This window comes from Lagopus muta, chromosome 6 (assembly GCF_023343835.1).
Source record: "Lagopus muta isolate bLagMut1 chromosome 6, bLagMut1 primary, whole genome shotgun sequence".
In the NCBI taxonomy this organism is placed as follows: domain Eukaryota; kingdom Metazoa; phylum Chordata; class Aves; order Galliformes; family Phasianidae; genus Lagopus; species Lagopus muta.
Genome location: NC_064438.1, coordinates 18706757 through 18722839, shown reverse-complemented (window position 1 = coordinate 18722839; position 16083 = coordinate 18706757). Strand labels below are relative to the sequence as shown.

The following is a 16083-nucleotide window of genomic DNA, read 5'->3' as shown; positions in this document are numbered from 1 at the left end:
ACATCAGAAGCTTCTACTGCACTATCAACATTATAGAAGGAACTCATTTATACATACTGGCAGCTGATAAGCAATATGCAGCCCAGATCTCACTATACCTCTGCACTCAATACATACCCATAAAACGACTCTGCAAAATCAGTACGACATAAATGCCCTACGTCTTACTTGCAAGAGGACAACGCAAATGCCTGAGCAGCTCTGAAATCCCCAGTCACACTTACTGAGAGCAGATAAGAAGGTACCAGTGGGAGGAACATGGTCTCAGAGAACTCAGGTATTGCTGGTACCTAACATGCATGCCTTGTAGTGGTTGCATTTGCAAATTTCTACATACTCAGTAAATAGGATGAGACAAGATAGAAGCAGACTGAGACAATCAGCAATTTTAACATAACTCTCCTAAATACAGTGTCTGAGGTTACTTGTTGTAACCTTTAACAGAGGTCAATTTCTGTTAACACATCGATTTGCTAGTGTATTTCTGAAAAGAACACAATATATTGTCTAGAAAAAAATGCATCAGTCTGCTAAGGAAGGAAATTATGACGGGGAAACCTATCATGTAAAACAACCTACTGCTGATAAAAGCAGAATTCACAGTAGACTGAATCTAAAGATAGAATGCTGGTAGAAATGAATTTTGCTTGCCTATACAACTCACTATCTTTCTTTGTTTCTGGTAATCTGATAAGCTCCGTTCAATAAGGAAACTCAGTGTTTAAAAGTGAAAAGTGAACATGCAACACTCCCTCAAAAAAAAATAATCAATCACAAGTCTGCTTGGGAAGAAGACTATGAGTCGCTCAGCTATAAACTATAGCACATATTTTAACAGGGATCTCAAGTTAGCAGTATTCAAGGAAATATTTCTGCAGCAGCTCTCTACAAAAACCTGCAAGCATTTTATTTCAAAGCATAGTAGCAAAGCCTGCAGGCATCTGAAAGATTAACATCATTTCAAAGTAACAGTTAAAAAATAGTAAAAAATCAGTCCACATTTTAAAAATATTTTCACAGTCCAATCTTTTTGTGTGTGTGGTTTTGGGGTTTTTTTTTTTGTTGCTTTCATTTTTTACAGAAGTGCAACGTATCAACAAAATCTTATTTTTTTTCAGTAAGTAGTTTTTGTAGCAACTGAAATAGATTTGCTACAACACCATGACAACTAGGGGATGTTAATTAGGTGGTTCAAACTCCTAGAGGGTTTCCACCTGCCAGGACTACTAATGCGCCAGAGAATACCACAAGGAAGAAAATAACTTCAGATACTTTGTTGCTGTTACACAGAATATTCCATCCACTCAAAATCCTATTTTAATTCAACTCAGCCAAAGGCACTAGGAAGAAGTTTTGAAAAAGCAAGGAAAACTTCCACTATCTGCTTCTCTGAATTAACTTCAGAGTTACACTAACCTAGTTGTCTTTCAAATGGTATTACAGCAGCTTTCAAGGTCTGTGAAAGTGAAGGAAGGCATCTGTTGAAAGCAACAATTTCACTTAAAAAAAAAGAAAAAAGAAAAAAAAAGCAGTACTTCTGTTGAAAGCTCTTATCTCTAATACTTCACACACTAATGCAAAGAAAATATACTATTTCAAGGTTAAGAATTCTGGATCTACCATGGGGGGTTTTTATATACAACCTCCCAGCTCTAAGGGTTGAATATCAATCATCAGCTCAGAATATTCAGAAGAAGATTAAACTACCCAGGAGCTCCATCACAACAAAGATTCCTCAAGCCAAAGACAAGCACTAAATAAAAATAAATAAAGGGGAAAAAAAAACACAACAGAACTCTGGATTCAATAGCATTGCATTTCATTGCTCTCCCTAGTTTAACAACAGAGAAATCAAACAATTCTGACAGATTTCCTGGTTGAACTTCAGTTAAGGAAAAAAACTTTAATTTATCAAAGAAAAGGAACTGATGAAAACAGTCCAGAGTTGTTTTGTTTTGGCTCTGACTGCACCTCTGAGTAGCAAAATCCTTCACATCCACAACAGTAGCCCACACTGCTGCCTAGGTGTTGACAGCCAGCTGTTAGGCTGAACTGCAGGAAACAGAATAGCAGAATTGAACAGCCATGACAGGATACAAAAACCAAAAAATTCATTTTATTTTGGAACTTTAAAGACTTTTTAAAGCATGTCCTCATCTATTCTCCCTATCCACTTAATAGGTTTTTTCCAATCTAACTGAACAGCTACGTACTCTTTAGTGAAGATTCCTCGAGGCCCAGAAGGTGTAACACTGCTTGGATCTAGCCCATGCGTCTCCACAATGTTGCGAGCTGCAGGACTTAAGCGAAACCTAAAGAAGTGGGGAGAAAAAAATTAACTATTTAAATAGTAAGGTTTACTTACTTCCATATATCAAGAGAAACTATAAGACATATGCTGTATTTCAGAAACAATAGTTGGGGAAGAAAACAGTTCTGTTCAAAGGCTGTGATCCTAACAAATCATAATGCGGCCCTTCAACAAGCTTTAACATAAGGTTGAATTTGAAAACATGACAGTGACTTAAAAGAACCAAAATAAGGACTAGAAAACTCATCTCCAAATTTTCCTCCTTCAGTAGTTACACAATATACTGGAAAAGGAAGATAAGTGCAGAACCAAATACATTCTTCAAGAGCAGTTTATAACAACATAAGCAATGAGCTTCAGGGACTCATTCAAAGGTTACACCTCTATCATTTCTCACATAGAGCACATAAGTCATGGTCTTGAGTTTTTCTTATTCCTTTGTTATGAAAATGAAAACAATTCTTTTCCAGTACCAAAAAGTACAAGAACTTAGAATGTATGGAATGTTGTCTTACCTTTCTCAAAAAACAAACCAACAAAAAACAACACAGAAAGCAAGTTAAATGTAAACTGACCACCTGATCCATAAGCATCAGTGTACATCAACTGTGAACAAAAATTCATCTAAGCTCAGAATCAGCTCTACTAATCTAAACAAAAAAAAGTTCAATTCCATAATGGGCATGAAAACTCACTGCAGTTTTCCAGGTTGATGTTCCACTTTAGGAGGGGCTGAAACTGATGGACCTGCAGGAGTTGAGGTAACAGCAGCTGCAGGTCGTGCCGGAGAAGATGGATCACTAGCATCAGCTGGTATTTCAACCTGTTTCCAGTCCTGTCCTTCTTCTACCAGCAGACCAATTAGGGAGCCCAACCGTATATTTTTGCTTCCTTCTTCTACCTAAATTTAAGGCAATGAGAACATTCAGTTAAATATTGCATTGTCTAGACTCATGACTAAAAAGGGTAACTGAAAATTTCAGGTATATTAATGACACTCCTTCAGGAAAATATATCCTGTTTCATTTCTACCATTAGTAACAAAGATTCATGACTGTAATTAACTACAGCTGCTATTATAAGGTAAAAGAGAAGTATCAACTAATGCACCAAAGCCCCATACATCTAAAGCTAGCGTTCAGAAGTCAAAGTGCAGGAGTTACACGCTACAGAGCATCTCTAAGAAAATGTTGCATTAGATTCTTTGGGAAATGGATGTGGATCTTTCAGAAGAAAGCCTGAACATTTTGCCAGACACATACAGCAATGTGCCTTGAAATAACTACAATGTATCTGGTAGTGGTACTTCTTAAAAACAAACAAACAAACAAACAAACAAACAACTCATAAATGCAGAAGCTAAAAAACAGAAGCCAAAGTCCCCAAACCCTACAGCAACAGTAGCATCTCTTTTCTTCTTTTTGAAGAACATAACATTTGCTTCATGCTAACATCCACCACTGTAGTGTACCTAGTTTAATACAAATGGTATGAAAAAACAAGTCTGTCCAAAAAGGAAGTGCTAACACTAATGTGGTAATTCACTATTTCAGAAAACATCCAAACAGAAATCACGCAGGAAGAATAGAATATATATAGACTGGATAAGCCCAATTAGTTTTAGATGCTCCTTCTAAAGTTAAGTTGTACCTGTACCACAGTCAAAATAGCTCTTCAATGCTGTAGCAAATAAAATCACAGCCACTACATTAACTTAACAACCTGAAGAAGGGCTGCACAATTGGATACTCTGATGGTCTTCACAACAGTTGAACAAGTACAACTCTCCAGGCCCTCACAGGCATTAACATTTCCAGGGCATCAATGCCAGGTTCCAAAGCTCACTGGGGCAAAAAAAGTAGTTCTGTATAACTTCAACTGTATCAGCCCAAACACAGCCAATTTCTGAACAATGAGTAGACACATTCATTCTTCTCTCAAAAAGCCACGTTGCATAAACATTTGCCTCAAGTAGACCTGGTGCATCTGCACTGCTGATAACTTTGTAAGAAAAGGCAAATTACTATCAAACATTTGAAAAGCCTAAACTAAAACAGAAACAAAATAATGATGTACGTGATAAGGTATCATATTGTTCTTAGTAGATAAAGCCAAGTTTTCTAGAAACTTAAACACTAATAAAACAGAATGCTGCAAAACCATAAAGACTGTACCAGCAGCTGCAAATACTAGGACGCTGTTGCTCACATACTCTAACTCTGCTAACAGGATGCATCACATTTCACAAGATTACCTGCCTCTCTACCCAGAAAGACCAACACTAGATCTAAGAAAGAACAGCAAAGCCAATCTTGTCTATATTCTCATAAAACATTCCATATTTACAGTTTTGCCAGTCTACTTCTTTTCCCTCCATAAACACTAGGTAAATAATACTTTAAGAGTAATTATTATATGAAAAAAACAAAACAAAACAATAAAATCAACCCTAAGACGTAGATGGATGTTTCCTGTTCTGATCTCCTGGTGCACTTTTTTCCCATTAGTATTTTGAAAAGCTTTGCCTGAGAAAAGAAATTATGCATCAAGATTTCATCACATTTTATTTTTATTGAGATTAAAGTACCCCAGGATAACAGAAGGCCAAACAAAAAAATTGTGAACTGCTTGGACTAAGGCTGAAAGATCCTATCACAGGAAGGTCTGTTGATAAGCAGATTTGTGTAAGTGTGCATATTGGCAGTATTACCACCACTCACAATCAAATAAAACAGCAGTTTGAAGCAACTGCAAACATAACCTACCTAATCGACTCATTGAAGCACAAAAATTGGGAAAAACAAAAGAAAATAATGCTAAAAATAGAAAATACTAAGATTATACACCCTAATAATTTCACAGCACTATCATATTTAGCACTAAATAAGGCATTTAAAAAACCATGCTTGTCAGCGTAATACTCAGTCATTTGCTATGAATCTTGTATTCAGCATCAACGACAACACAAAACAGATGCCCCACAAGTTCAAAATGCTTCTCATATTGACATGTAACAGTTAATAACAACTAATCAGTGTTGGGTTTGGATTTTTTTTTTTTGCACATCTTCATTTCTTTACAAGGCTGTGCATACAAAATAGAGAGCAGCTCTACTTCAGTAATCATTCTACATATGGTACTTAAACAGACCAATAAGCGTTAGCATATGTTTGTGCTGTATAAATCTTTATTGCAATTTTGATATCAGAGAGCTTTAAGGATGCTATGATAACATGCAGAAATTCAACAGGGACAGCTGATGATTCAGTAACGCTTCTCCTAGTTAGACTTCGTCTACAAGTCAGTGTGACATGAGCATTCAAAGCTGTCACTGCTCTTCGTATTGAGCCTATAGCACTTCTTTAAGATAAATAGCTAGGTGAAAACTCCAGCATTCCGTATTTTCCAATAAATGTTTCCAGCCCAGATAACTGCAGAGTGTGTGTTTTTAACAGTATGTGTTTAAAAATACTTTAGAAGAATAAAAACAAATCTATGCAGCCTTTGCAGCTCAGAACTAGAAGAGACTGAAAAAAACGTTATTATATTGGTTAACTTTCTACCTCCTGGATTTTTTTAATCATGTCCTCTGCATTTTCAAAATTCATAACACCAGAAAACTCCTTTACATAGACCTCAATGAGTCTTAGAGGCTATCATATGGAAAGACTGGGAAAAAAAAGTCACTTTGGAACATTTCTATTACTCTGTGTGTGTCCACAACCAAGGAGGTTCTAAAAGAAACCTGATTTTGCTGACAAATAAACAAAGCACAAATAAGGCATGACAAGTGAAACAGTTGGAGGAGACAACTTTAACTGTACAGAGGAGTAACCTCTGAGCTGGTGCCACTGCAGCACAGTGGCAAGCAAAGTGGATGGACTTTATGCTGGTTCACTTTACAGTGGAAGTTTTATACAAAGTAGTTTCAGTTCATAGCAGATCTCACTCAGGTCATGAATGAGAAAATGGTAATGGATATTAAATACAATTCTTTAAAAAAATTATTCATTCTCCATTTTCAGTCCAAATTTACCTATTTTAGGCAAAAAGTCAGTGGTAATTTAAGAATTAATTCTGCTGAAAGAATAATCACTTCTCTGAAATTACCCTTCTAAAATTTTCATCCACTCATTTAAGTTTTTATGGCATGTTATACTGAACAAGATGTGATCATTAAAAGACAGATTAAGAGAGACAAAGAATATATGCAGATACAGCTATTCTATTCTTACTCTGCTTTTTCTAAAACTATAGATACTTGCAGCATACAGTCATGGAAAGCAAAAGCATTAGAGAAGCTTGAATTTAATCTAATGATTAATCTTTGAAGGTGAAAAACAATGTTAGCTTCCCTTTATTTACTTGGTTTTCTGTAATGAACTCAAATCAAGATGGTGTTGAATTATAGCTGGCATGAAACAACATAAAACTTCTGCCTTGTTTAAGGATGTGAGTAAACTTTTTGATTTGAAAAGCTCTTAAGAAAACACTAACAAAACTGGTTGTGCAGCTTATCAACCAGCGTCCCTTTAAACAGATGCTACAAAACAAAAATAACGGGTTTTTTCCTTCACTAGGAATGCAAATAAATGCATTGAGAGAAACGGTAACATCCTACTCAGACAGACAGAATCCCTACCAGTATTTTTGCCAATATGCCATCATCGCTTGATTCCATGGTAACCACTGCTTTGTCTGTTTCAATTTCACACAGCGCATCTCCAGCATTCACCATTTCACCTGCAAAATATAACAGAACTTAATGCATGATCTAATTTTTCTTTTATATCTCTTTAACCATTGAAGAGAGACATTTAAGCATACAATACACCCCGTTTACATTCTGAAACATACTCTACAGCTAGTAGATTCCCTGCCATGATCTATCATATTGCATTGTTCATTCTCATATACAAACACTCCAATACAGCGACAGGAATAAAAACAGCAGAACATTAACATAGCAATGTTTATAGTAGGTTTTCCAAGACAAAGTACACTCACACAATGAAAACTGTCTGCACAAAAGCACTGCCACAAATGCAATTCTCAACCCTCTCTATTCATTGCAAGTCAGCAGTCTAAGTAAGATACTTAAATCTTTTCAGACAGGGGTCATAGGCAGCAATGCCTGCAACTAAGATTCGTAGGTTCATAGCTTGTACCTACACTATCAAAGCTTTTCAAATGTAAGTATGAAGAGCTTCAATCTCTTTGGAAAGCGTACCTGCGAGCTTGATTTCTCAATCTCTTTCACAGTCAAACAACAAAAAAAAAGATCTTTTAGAAATATACCTACTTTGTGAAACACAAATATGCACAAATGTTAAAAATGCCTTTTAATCCTTAATTACAGGAATGTAAGTAGAATAATTATGAAATATGCTCCTCCTCTGCTTTTCAAGAGTACCCATATCTGCTGACGCACAGAAGTTACTATGTCTGAATTCCTCCAGCAGATCAATACTGATCATGTGGCCTATCTTAAAAACAAAACTAGATGACGAAGTTTCAGGTAATTGAATGCTTTGGTCTCCAACAAAACAGGGCACTTTTCCTTATACAGTACTGAAAAATGGGGACAATACACAGAAGTCTAACATAAGATTACATTTCTTTTAACACAAAATACGATTTTAGTATCTCCTCAGTAGCAGAAATGCCACACCTATATTATCTAAACATTTAATTTCTGCTGTCGTTTTGATGCTAGGCATCAGAAAATTCTTGTGCAGGTTGTAACCTACATTTTAAAGTTTATCATACAATTTAATAAATATCTCCATTTAGGTATGACTGTCTGAATTAGAATAAAAGAAAAATAAAGTATTTATTATCTTTGTGATCTCTGCAGTAATAAGCAACAGAGACATTCAAACCTCAATTAATTACATAGTTTTAGAATTCATAAACAATCTCATTATGGAACTTGGCAGGGGAGGTCACAAAGTAGCACCTATTTATTTAATTTAATAATCTAATTGCTGCACTGCACTTTGCAATAACTAGAGCATAAACAGTCTACAACAAGAAGCCAAATTTCCAGGCTTTATATCAGTAGCTCAATCCCACTGGATTATTAATTCAAGTGCCTTATATATCAGACCATTAGGTAAATACCTGACAGCTGTTAAGAAATCAAATTGTTGAGCAAATTCCATAACCTATATAGCTGAGATAAGAAAGGAGCTGAACACCCTATCTGCTTGCTCATTCTCTTCTTGCAATCCGCAATCAGTCTGAAAATGTTCTGCACCATTGAGAAGATCTCTCACTACTGCAGATTGCTCAGCACTAACTCTACCAGGACTAACAGCACAAGCGAGCCAAAACAAATATCACACATTTCTCCCTTAGAATATAAACTCATAACTCGGGTACATGGGGCTGTCTGTATAAAGCTGAGGACTCATATGCAGGGAAGACAAGAGGAAAAGTCTTCAAGGAGATGGGTAAACCACTTTGCCACTTGTTTGGTTTGTTTTCTTTTCCCTGTTCCCAATAAGCATTGCAGCCAAGAAGCAGTCACAGATTTGGAAGGCAATTGATCAAATGAAATTTTAATCAAGAATACTTCATAGCTGGCTTCAAAATCTCACGGGTTTCAGTGATTCACTGTAATAGAAAGGATCATAGTCATTTTTAGTAGAGAGTGCAAAATGTGATAGCTCCAAAACAGGGCCCACTTTGATGTCAATTACAAATCAGCTTTCCCAGTAGAGATGATTGGGATGAACAGCTTTGCAAAACGTACCTTTGTTTTTATGTTTTTGAATGAGAAAGCAGCTTTTTCAAAAGGAGTTGCCTTAATGGTAGCTAGCTCTCTGAGATTATATACGATACATTCAAAAATTCTTTTTATTTTCACATTTAAAAGAAAAAACTTAAATCAGTCATTTCTTGTAGCTAGACTGAATGATTAGTATTTCTACTGAAACTGACGTTCCCTCTAGGAAATCCCTTCCAACTGACATTCAATAGCCTGAATTCTCTATTCAATTACTAGCAGACAAGTATCCAAATCACAAGATACAAACTGCATTCTTTGAAGTGCTCTTTGCAAATTAAATCAAAGTTGACTGAGCATAGAAGTCCCTGGAGGTGCTTTCTCAGAAGACCAAGTTACACTGCATGGGGAAACTGCTAGCGCTGTTGCCTGTTCTGTTTCCTACCCAGAGTAATTAGGGGGTTTTCATCTCCAGGGCTGTTAATCTATCATCTTTCATCAACATTAAATTCATACATAATAAATAAAAATTTTTGGATACACAGTTTTTAAGTGAAGGACTTTATTACCCACCGGACGTTATATGAAACTGCATGAACAGTGACAAGAAAAGAGTAAAGCTGTCAATTCAGTTCAGTGTTTTTCTTTCTGCCTTACTGAAATGATCTGCTCATACCATGAAACTGTTAAACAAAAACATTTCATTCTTAAACAAAGAGCAAAAAAATAATTCAACTAGTATTCTACTGGCCCCTGCTGGGGAAGCTGGGAAATACACTTCAAATGCAATCACTTCTGTCAACTGGTTTTAAATGTTTTTTTTATATCATGTTATCAACCATTTCTATTCAATAATGCTGCTTCACATGGATGGTCAACTCATTGGTGAATCACACTGCTATGAGCACCTCTTGCAGACAGAAGCATGTGGTTTTTCTCTTAACTTTCTTTTTTAATGTCATCATTATGCTCCTTTTCCAGACTGCCAAAAGTTCAGCAGCACATCAGTGCCAATAAATCTTAAATAGATCTTAACATGTTGATATCTCTTACTTAATTTTGGTTTACTTCTAAATAGCAAGTAGAGCAACGACAATGCTAAAATAGCTTATCACAAAGTCAAATCAACAATCAAGATTTCATTTTAATTAAAATATTTTTTTTCTTCTTGTGTTGGGGTTGGCATGTAGTGGGAATCCTGTGAAAAATCACTGTATGGCTGCTGAATCCTAAGATCAATTTATGAAGAAAACCAATTCATTCATTTTTATATATGTATATATTATTATTATTATTATTTACCATATACAAACTGTCATATTTTTCCTAGTTTGTTTTGCAGATACTCCTACTGGAAGAGTTCATGTCCATTACAAGAGAACCTCTGAGCTATGGATTTGCCATCTTTTCACATCCCAAAATATTCAAAACAGACACACATAAAGTACTTTGGTAATTCAGTGATGAAGGCCTTACCTACACTTTGAAGAAAGAACTCATTTATCCAGGTAGAACAATCAAAATGCAGATTTAGATCAACAAATTGCAACTGATGTTCAGAAGGTAAGTCCTAAAGAACAACTATAAAAATACCATATTCTTAAACTATTTTATCACCCACCAGAATAAGGAAACAGAGACCCCTCCCCAAACTAAAGGGCTGTCATATCTTTAAAGCTGCTACTGTTAATCACAACAACACTGGGAATTAAGAAAAAACAAACAAGCCACAAACAAATACTCACACCCTTGAACAACCTTATAGAAAATGTTCAAAATGTGGTCAAAGCAACCTTATAGAATACAACTGAAGAAAAAGTATTCAAAGCCAACAATTGTAAAGTGAGGTATTGTTCTAAAAGAAAGCACAGACACACCAAACATTTTGCTTCAAAATGCTAAGATACAGCCTGAAACAAAGAACTTATTCTTACAGCACATAAAGCTGAAGAATTGCAACTGAGGACGCGGAAAATGGTGTCTCACCTTCCTTCTTTAACCATTTCACAATGTTTCCTTCTTCCATTGTAGGAGAAAGTGCAGGCATTAAAACTTTAATTGCAGGTGTACCTGTAAAATAAGAACATTGTTAAGATAATAAGAACAACAATCTAGACTTAATACCTTTCAAGCACAAATGAGGCTAAAAGCACACGAACCTGAAAGACAGCTGAACTAAATGCAATCATTAAGACAAAGTTCTTTTTCCAAAGCTTATTGTAAAGTTCTTTTTCCAAAGCATATACTTTAAATGCACTCCCAAGAACATCAAAGAAAACAAAATAAACTACAGAATCTGTTACATAGAGAAGAGCCAACCTGAGAACGAAACCATACAACGTGTTAAGCAAAGTGAGTTTTGTCTTCAGTAAAAATATGGTATGGACACTGTATGACTGATAAAGAAGGTACATCTGCTTAAGCTTTGAAGCAATTCGTTTTTAATGTAAGCTCCCCCCTCACAATTAAGACAATGCATTATGAAAAATACACAAACTAGTATTTCAAATTTCAGTATAACCTGCTGAAAAATGCTGTGGTGAATTGAAGTGAAGCAGTTATAGAACTTTTGCCCGACAGAAGTGTAAACAGAAGGAAATTGAAAGCTTGCTTAAAGCTCAAATTACACACTTCATCACGTGTAGATTGAAAAAGCAACCATACAATACAAACACCCACTAGAAGAATAAGCAGCTATCATAAAGCTGTGAGTCTTTCTTCTTCCCCTGAAATGCCACAAAATTCATAAGCTGAGGCAACTAACATCTCCTTCCTCTTGAGTATCGGATGCATACGTACTAAGTCAAAGCCTATTTTCATTATTTTTGTGTTTCCACATGTGGTCCTGCCTATTCTTCACTCTGCTGCTGTGAGAGCTCCTCTGAGCAAAACCTTGGCTAAAATACCACGCTACAGCCTCTTATTCACTTCAGGCCATGTGGGCAAATGGAACAAGTCTCAAAGACAAGTAAGCAGGAAATGGTGTCTGAAAGTAAGGCCTGTCAGATATATGTAAGCCCAAAGAAGTGAAATGTGCACACATAGTATCTCAGTTCTTAAGAGAGGCCAATCTACACCACAAGAAACTGGATAGCTCCCTGCTCCCCGATGTATGCTCCATCCAGAAATTCCTCAGTGTTATTTATTGGTTTTCCTTCCAAGTTATGCAGCAAAATCACAAACGCATGAGAACAGTATCAAGCATCTTCTTGTCAGTCTCAGAGTACTCATCTATCCTCACATTTCTTAAGCATGAAGACAGAGTGGTGGAACTGTAAGGAACATACCTAGCCAACTGCTAGACTAACTTCTGACACCTAAACAGAGGCTAAGGTACTTATAATTAGGACCATTGCTTTAATGCTGAACTGCAACATTAAAAGCGTGCCAAGACAAAGCACGTAACCTCATCCTCCTGAAGTTCAAAAGTTGAAGCAATCAGAGTGCTGATTTGTAGAACCATAAGCATCAATGATTTTTTCTCAAAACCACCACAAACACTACGTGCTCCTCTTCTTTAATGCAGGTTGTGGAACTTTTTCCAGATGAAAGATTAAAGCACACTTTTTAAACTAACAAAGCTCCCATAATCCTAGTACTCCAAGCAATGATGAGCCACATCCTCCACCAATAAACTGTTCCAGTGTTTATTTACCCTTTTTGCTAAGAAATCCTATCTACTTCCTAACTGGAGTACCTCTCATATGAGGAAAGGTTGAGGGAACTGAGAGAATGGTTTCAAACTGAGACAGGGGAGGTTTAGGTTGGATATTAGGAGGAAGTTTTTCACACAGAGGGTGGTGACGCACTGGAACAGGTTGCCCAAGGAAGCTGTGGATGCCCCATCCCTGGAGGCATTCAAGGCCAGGCTGGATGTGGCTCTGGGCAGCCTGGTCTGGTGGTTGGAGACCCTGCACAGAGCAGGGGGGTTGAAACTCGATGATCTATGAAGTCCTTTTCAACCATTCTATGATTTTATGAAACTCTGCAGACTGAAGTTGCCTAACTTCAAATTTCAATGATTTTATCTTAGGCATCTGTTAAAAAGCTTGAAAGATGATTACAGAGATGTTTCTAATAGATAAGTGTCTGTATACACAGAGCAGCTAAATTCTTGGCCTTTTCTTGCCATGACACTGCCACCTCCTAGATGCAGCTTGCCAGCAGCTCACTGCAACACACAGTCAGCTGGATTGGCTCAGTACGCCCATACACAGAGCCAAGTGGCATTGCACAGTGCCCAGTTGTATGTCACATAAGTGGGATTCTTTGGAACACAGAGCCCCACCAGGCAGCACATTCCTTGGCCACACAGCATGCTGCCTCCCCCAACATTTGATCCAAGGCACCAGAGGAGCATTCTGACATACAGCTTGTAATAAATGGATATCATCATTCTGAACTTATAAGGATAGCTACAAGACCAAAAAAGTACAGTTGTTTAAGTACTATTTTGTGCAGTTTTCCAGTATCTGATCAATTTAAGGCCCATTTCTGAATTATTTATCTGAATCTGTATTCAATTAAACCAAAAAAATACACACACAAGAGGAACGCTGTATAAAAAGGCAAGAATCAATTCTGCTTCATATTCCCTTTTCTTTGTACCCAGTCAGCAGCATTAAAGTTTATCATAACTAGGAAGCAGCAATATATCTCTCTCTTACATCTTGTCTTGCTTAAGAGTAAGCAGAACAGCTTAAAAAACTTAGCAGGTATCCCTTTTTTCCCATTATTGAGAATAAAAGAGCAATAAAATAAATTTGGGGTTTTAAGACAAGAAGCCAGAAACAAAAATGCTTCTCATCATTTCTTCTGTGTCCTAAGAATTACCCTGGTTAAGATCTCAGAGAAGATAAAGATAGAAGGGAAACTTCAATTAATACACAATGTTTTAAGGGAATTAAAATTATCCACCTTCCTTCTGTAATTAATTAATATTAACATGTCCAATAAATCTGCCTTTGTCTGTCTCATTGCTACAGGACTATGAAAGAACTAATTATTACACTCATAAAAAGTATTAAACTGTAAATATTTCAGAGGTTGGGTAGAGTTAAAGAAATAAATGGTTTTCTCATTATTTATGGATACAAAGCATTTTTAATGCAAATTTTAAACAATGCAGCAACTATCTCGTAACCTCAGCAAGCATTAATGACCTGGCCATTTTATAATGCACCAAGAGCAGAAGGTGAGCTATTTATTTCCCACAGACCCCAGGACATCATCACAATTAGGGTCATGCTGCCCATAACACTTGAGCTGTAGAAATGAGCCCAGGGTGTATATATACAAATCACATATATATATATATATATAACATATATATATAATCATTGTGTTGTGTTGTGGGTAACAGTGGCACTCTGTAACTGAATTATCTTTTTTTTTTTTTTTTTTAAAGTTTCTTTTTTGCAATCTCTTGTTCAATACACAAAAAAAGAAATAAATGACATTGAGAATGTAAGCTATCCTCTGAATGCCTGTGTTCATACTATGTCTAGTTTCTTCCTAATACTGTAGGTTAAAACATGAGTTTACAATTCCCTTTATGCTCTGTACATTCACTGAAATGTATTATGGATAACAGCCAATAGAAAACACATTACTTGAAAATGTACACAATGTAAATAAATGCTCTGTTTCATTTTCCTAGCTTGACAGGTCAACTTTGACAACCAAATAGACAAAAAATAAATCAAAAACAGTTTTGAAGTCATATCCCACAAAACTGTAGGATTATCTACAACTGTTAACCATGCTTCAAGGAAAAAGAAAAAGAAAGCATTCCATATTTCTAATGAGATTTAAAAAACATTTTAAAATATGATGGCTCAAACGCTTCAATTTAGTGAAGAGTTACCTGACCCATTCCCCAAAATATGCTCCATCCCAAGGCATAAATACAAAACTGAGTAACAAATTTGGAGTACTTTAACATTTTCCCTGTCACATAACAAGCAGCTTTTGCAAACCATAGTCTCTTCCAATCAAGTTAGAAGACAAGACTTGGCAGCAAGCACATGTGATGCATTAGAAAAATAAACAGGAGACAAAGCAGAAGAAAGAATCCAAAAAATGAAGGCGCACTTGAAGTCTGAAAATTGGAAACTCATTTTCTATATTACTGTGCCCCACTGCAACAATGGTAACTGCAACTGAGGAGCAGCACTCAAACCTACTGTAGAAGGTATATGACTGCTTCTAATCAACAGAAACAAATACATACACCCCACCATCACAATTCTGCAATCCTATTTAGAAACCATCACAAGAAAATTTAAGTTTGTGAAAATTAATGCTGTGCTCCACTTTCTCTGAATGCAGCAAAGCCCTGTAAGTTGCAGGTGACAAAGCTGATCACTTCTTGGGAGGTAGCTGACATTTTACTTCAAAACATAGAATATTACATTTATATGGAATTATGCAATGATTTCATTCTGCAAATAAACACCTGGCTGTAACATTCTGCAGCGTGTCCCCCCCAGTTTAAAAAAAATAAAATAAAATTAAGTCTAAAAGACTGCTGATGTCACAGATGTTTTCTGTTAGATGGTTCACCTGAATGCTTGACGTGCCACTTAAATTACAAAACAACTGCCATATGGAAACATCTTGATCCACAGATGCACTCCAACAATAAAGAATTTAACAGACACATCACTGATCGCAATTTAAAAAGAAAACATGAGCTTACTTGTTGATTAGTTGCCAAGGTATACAACATAAAGCAATCAGCTATTTAGAAAAACATTACAAACTTCTGATTACCTGCACCAAAGCTCAGAAAAAATATCACAAAACCTAAAAAAGCAAAGAACTGAAAAGACTTTATCTATTTTTTTATTTTTGTCACTGGACAACTCTATGTATACTTGTATGAAGATTTGTAACAGGGAAGAGGTATCGTGGTAAACAAGCAGTTCATAAAGGTTGCAGTGGTTTCTCACTCCAACACACTACTCATTGATCTTTCACTTTCTTATGCGTACCATAAAAAGGTCAACAGTATTACCAGAGCAAAATGCTGTCCTCATCT

General features: G+C 36.1%; 1 protein-coding gene across 1 annotated transcript in view; it reads right to left on the bottom strand.

Annotated features, from left to right (window-relative positions):
* Positions 1–16083, bottom strand: part of PDHX (pyruvate dehydrogenase complex component X) — a 36785-nt gene that overhangs the window by 16240 nt on the left and 4462 nt on the right. The window contains exons 2-5 of the mRNA XM_048949853.1: positions 11028–11111; positions 6954–7054; positions 3007–3212; positions 2214–2312 (exon numbers count right to left, since the gene is read on the bottom strand). Of these exons, the coding sequence (XP_048805810.1) occupies positions 2214–2312; positions 3007–3212; positions 6954–7054; positions 11028–11111 (490 nt within the window). The remainder of the gene's footprint in view (positions 1–2213; positions 2313–3006; positions 3213–6953; positions 7055–11027; positions 11112–16083) is intronic.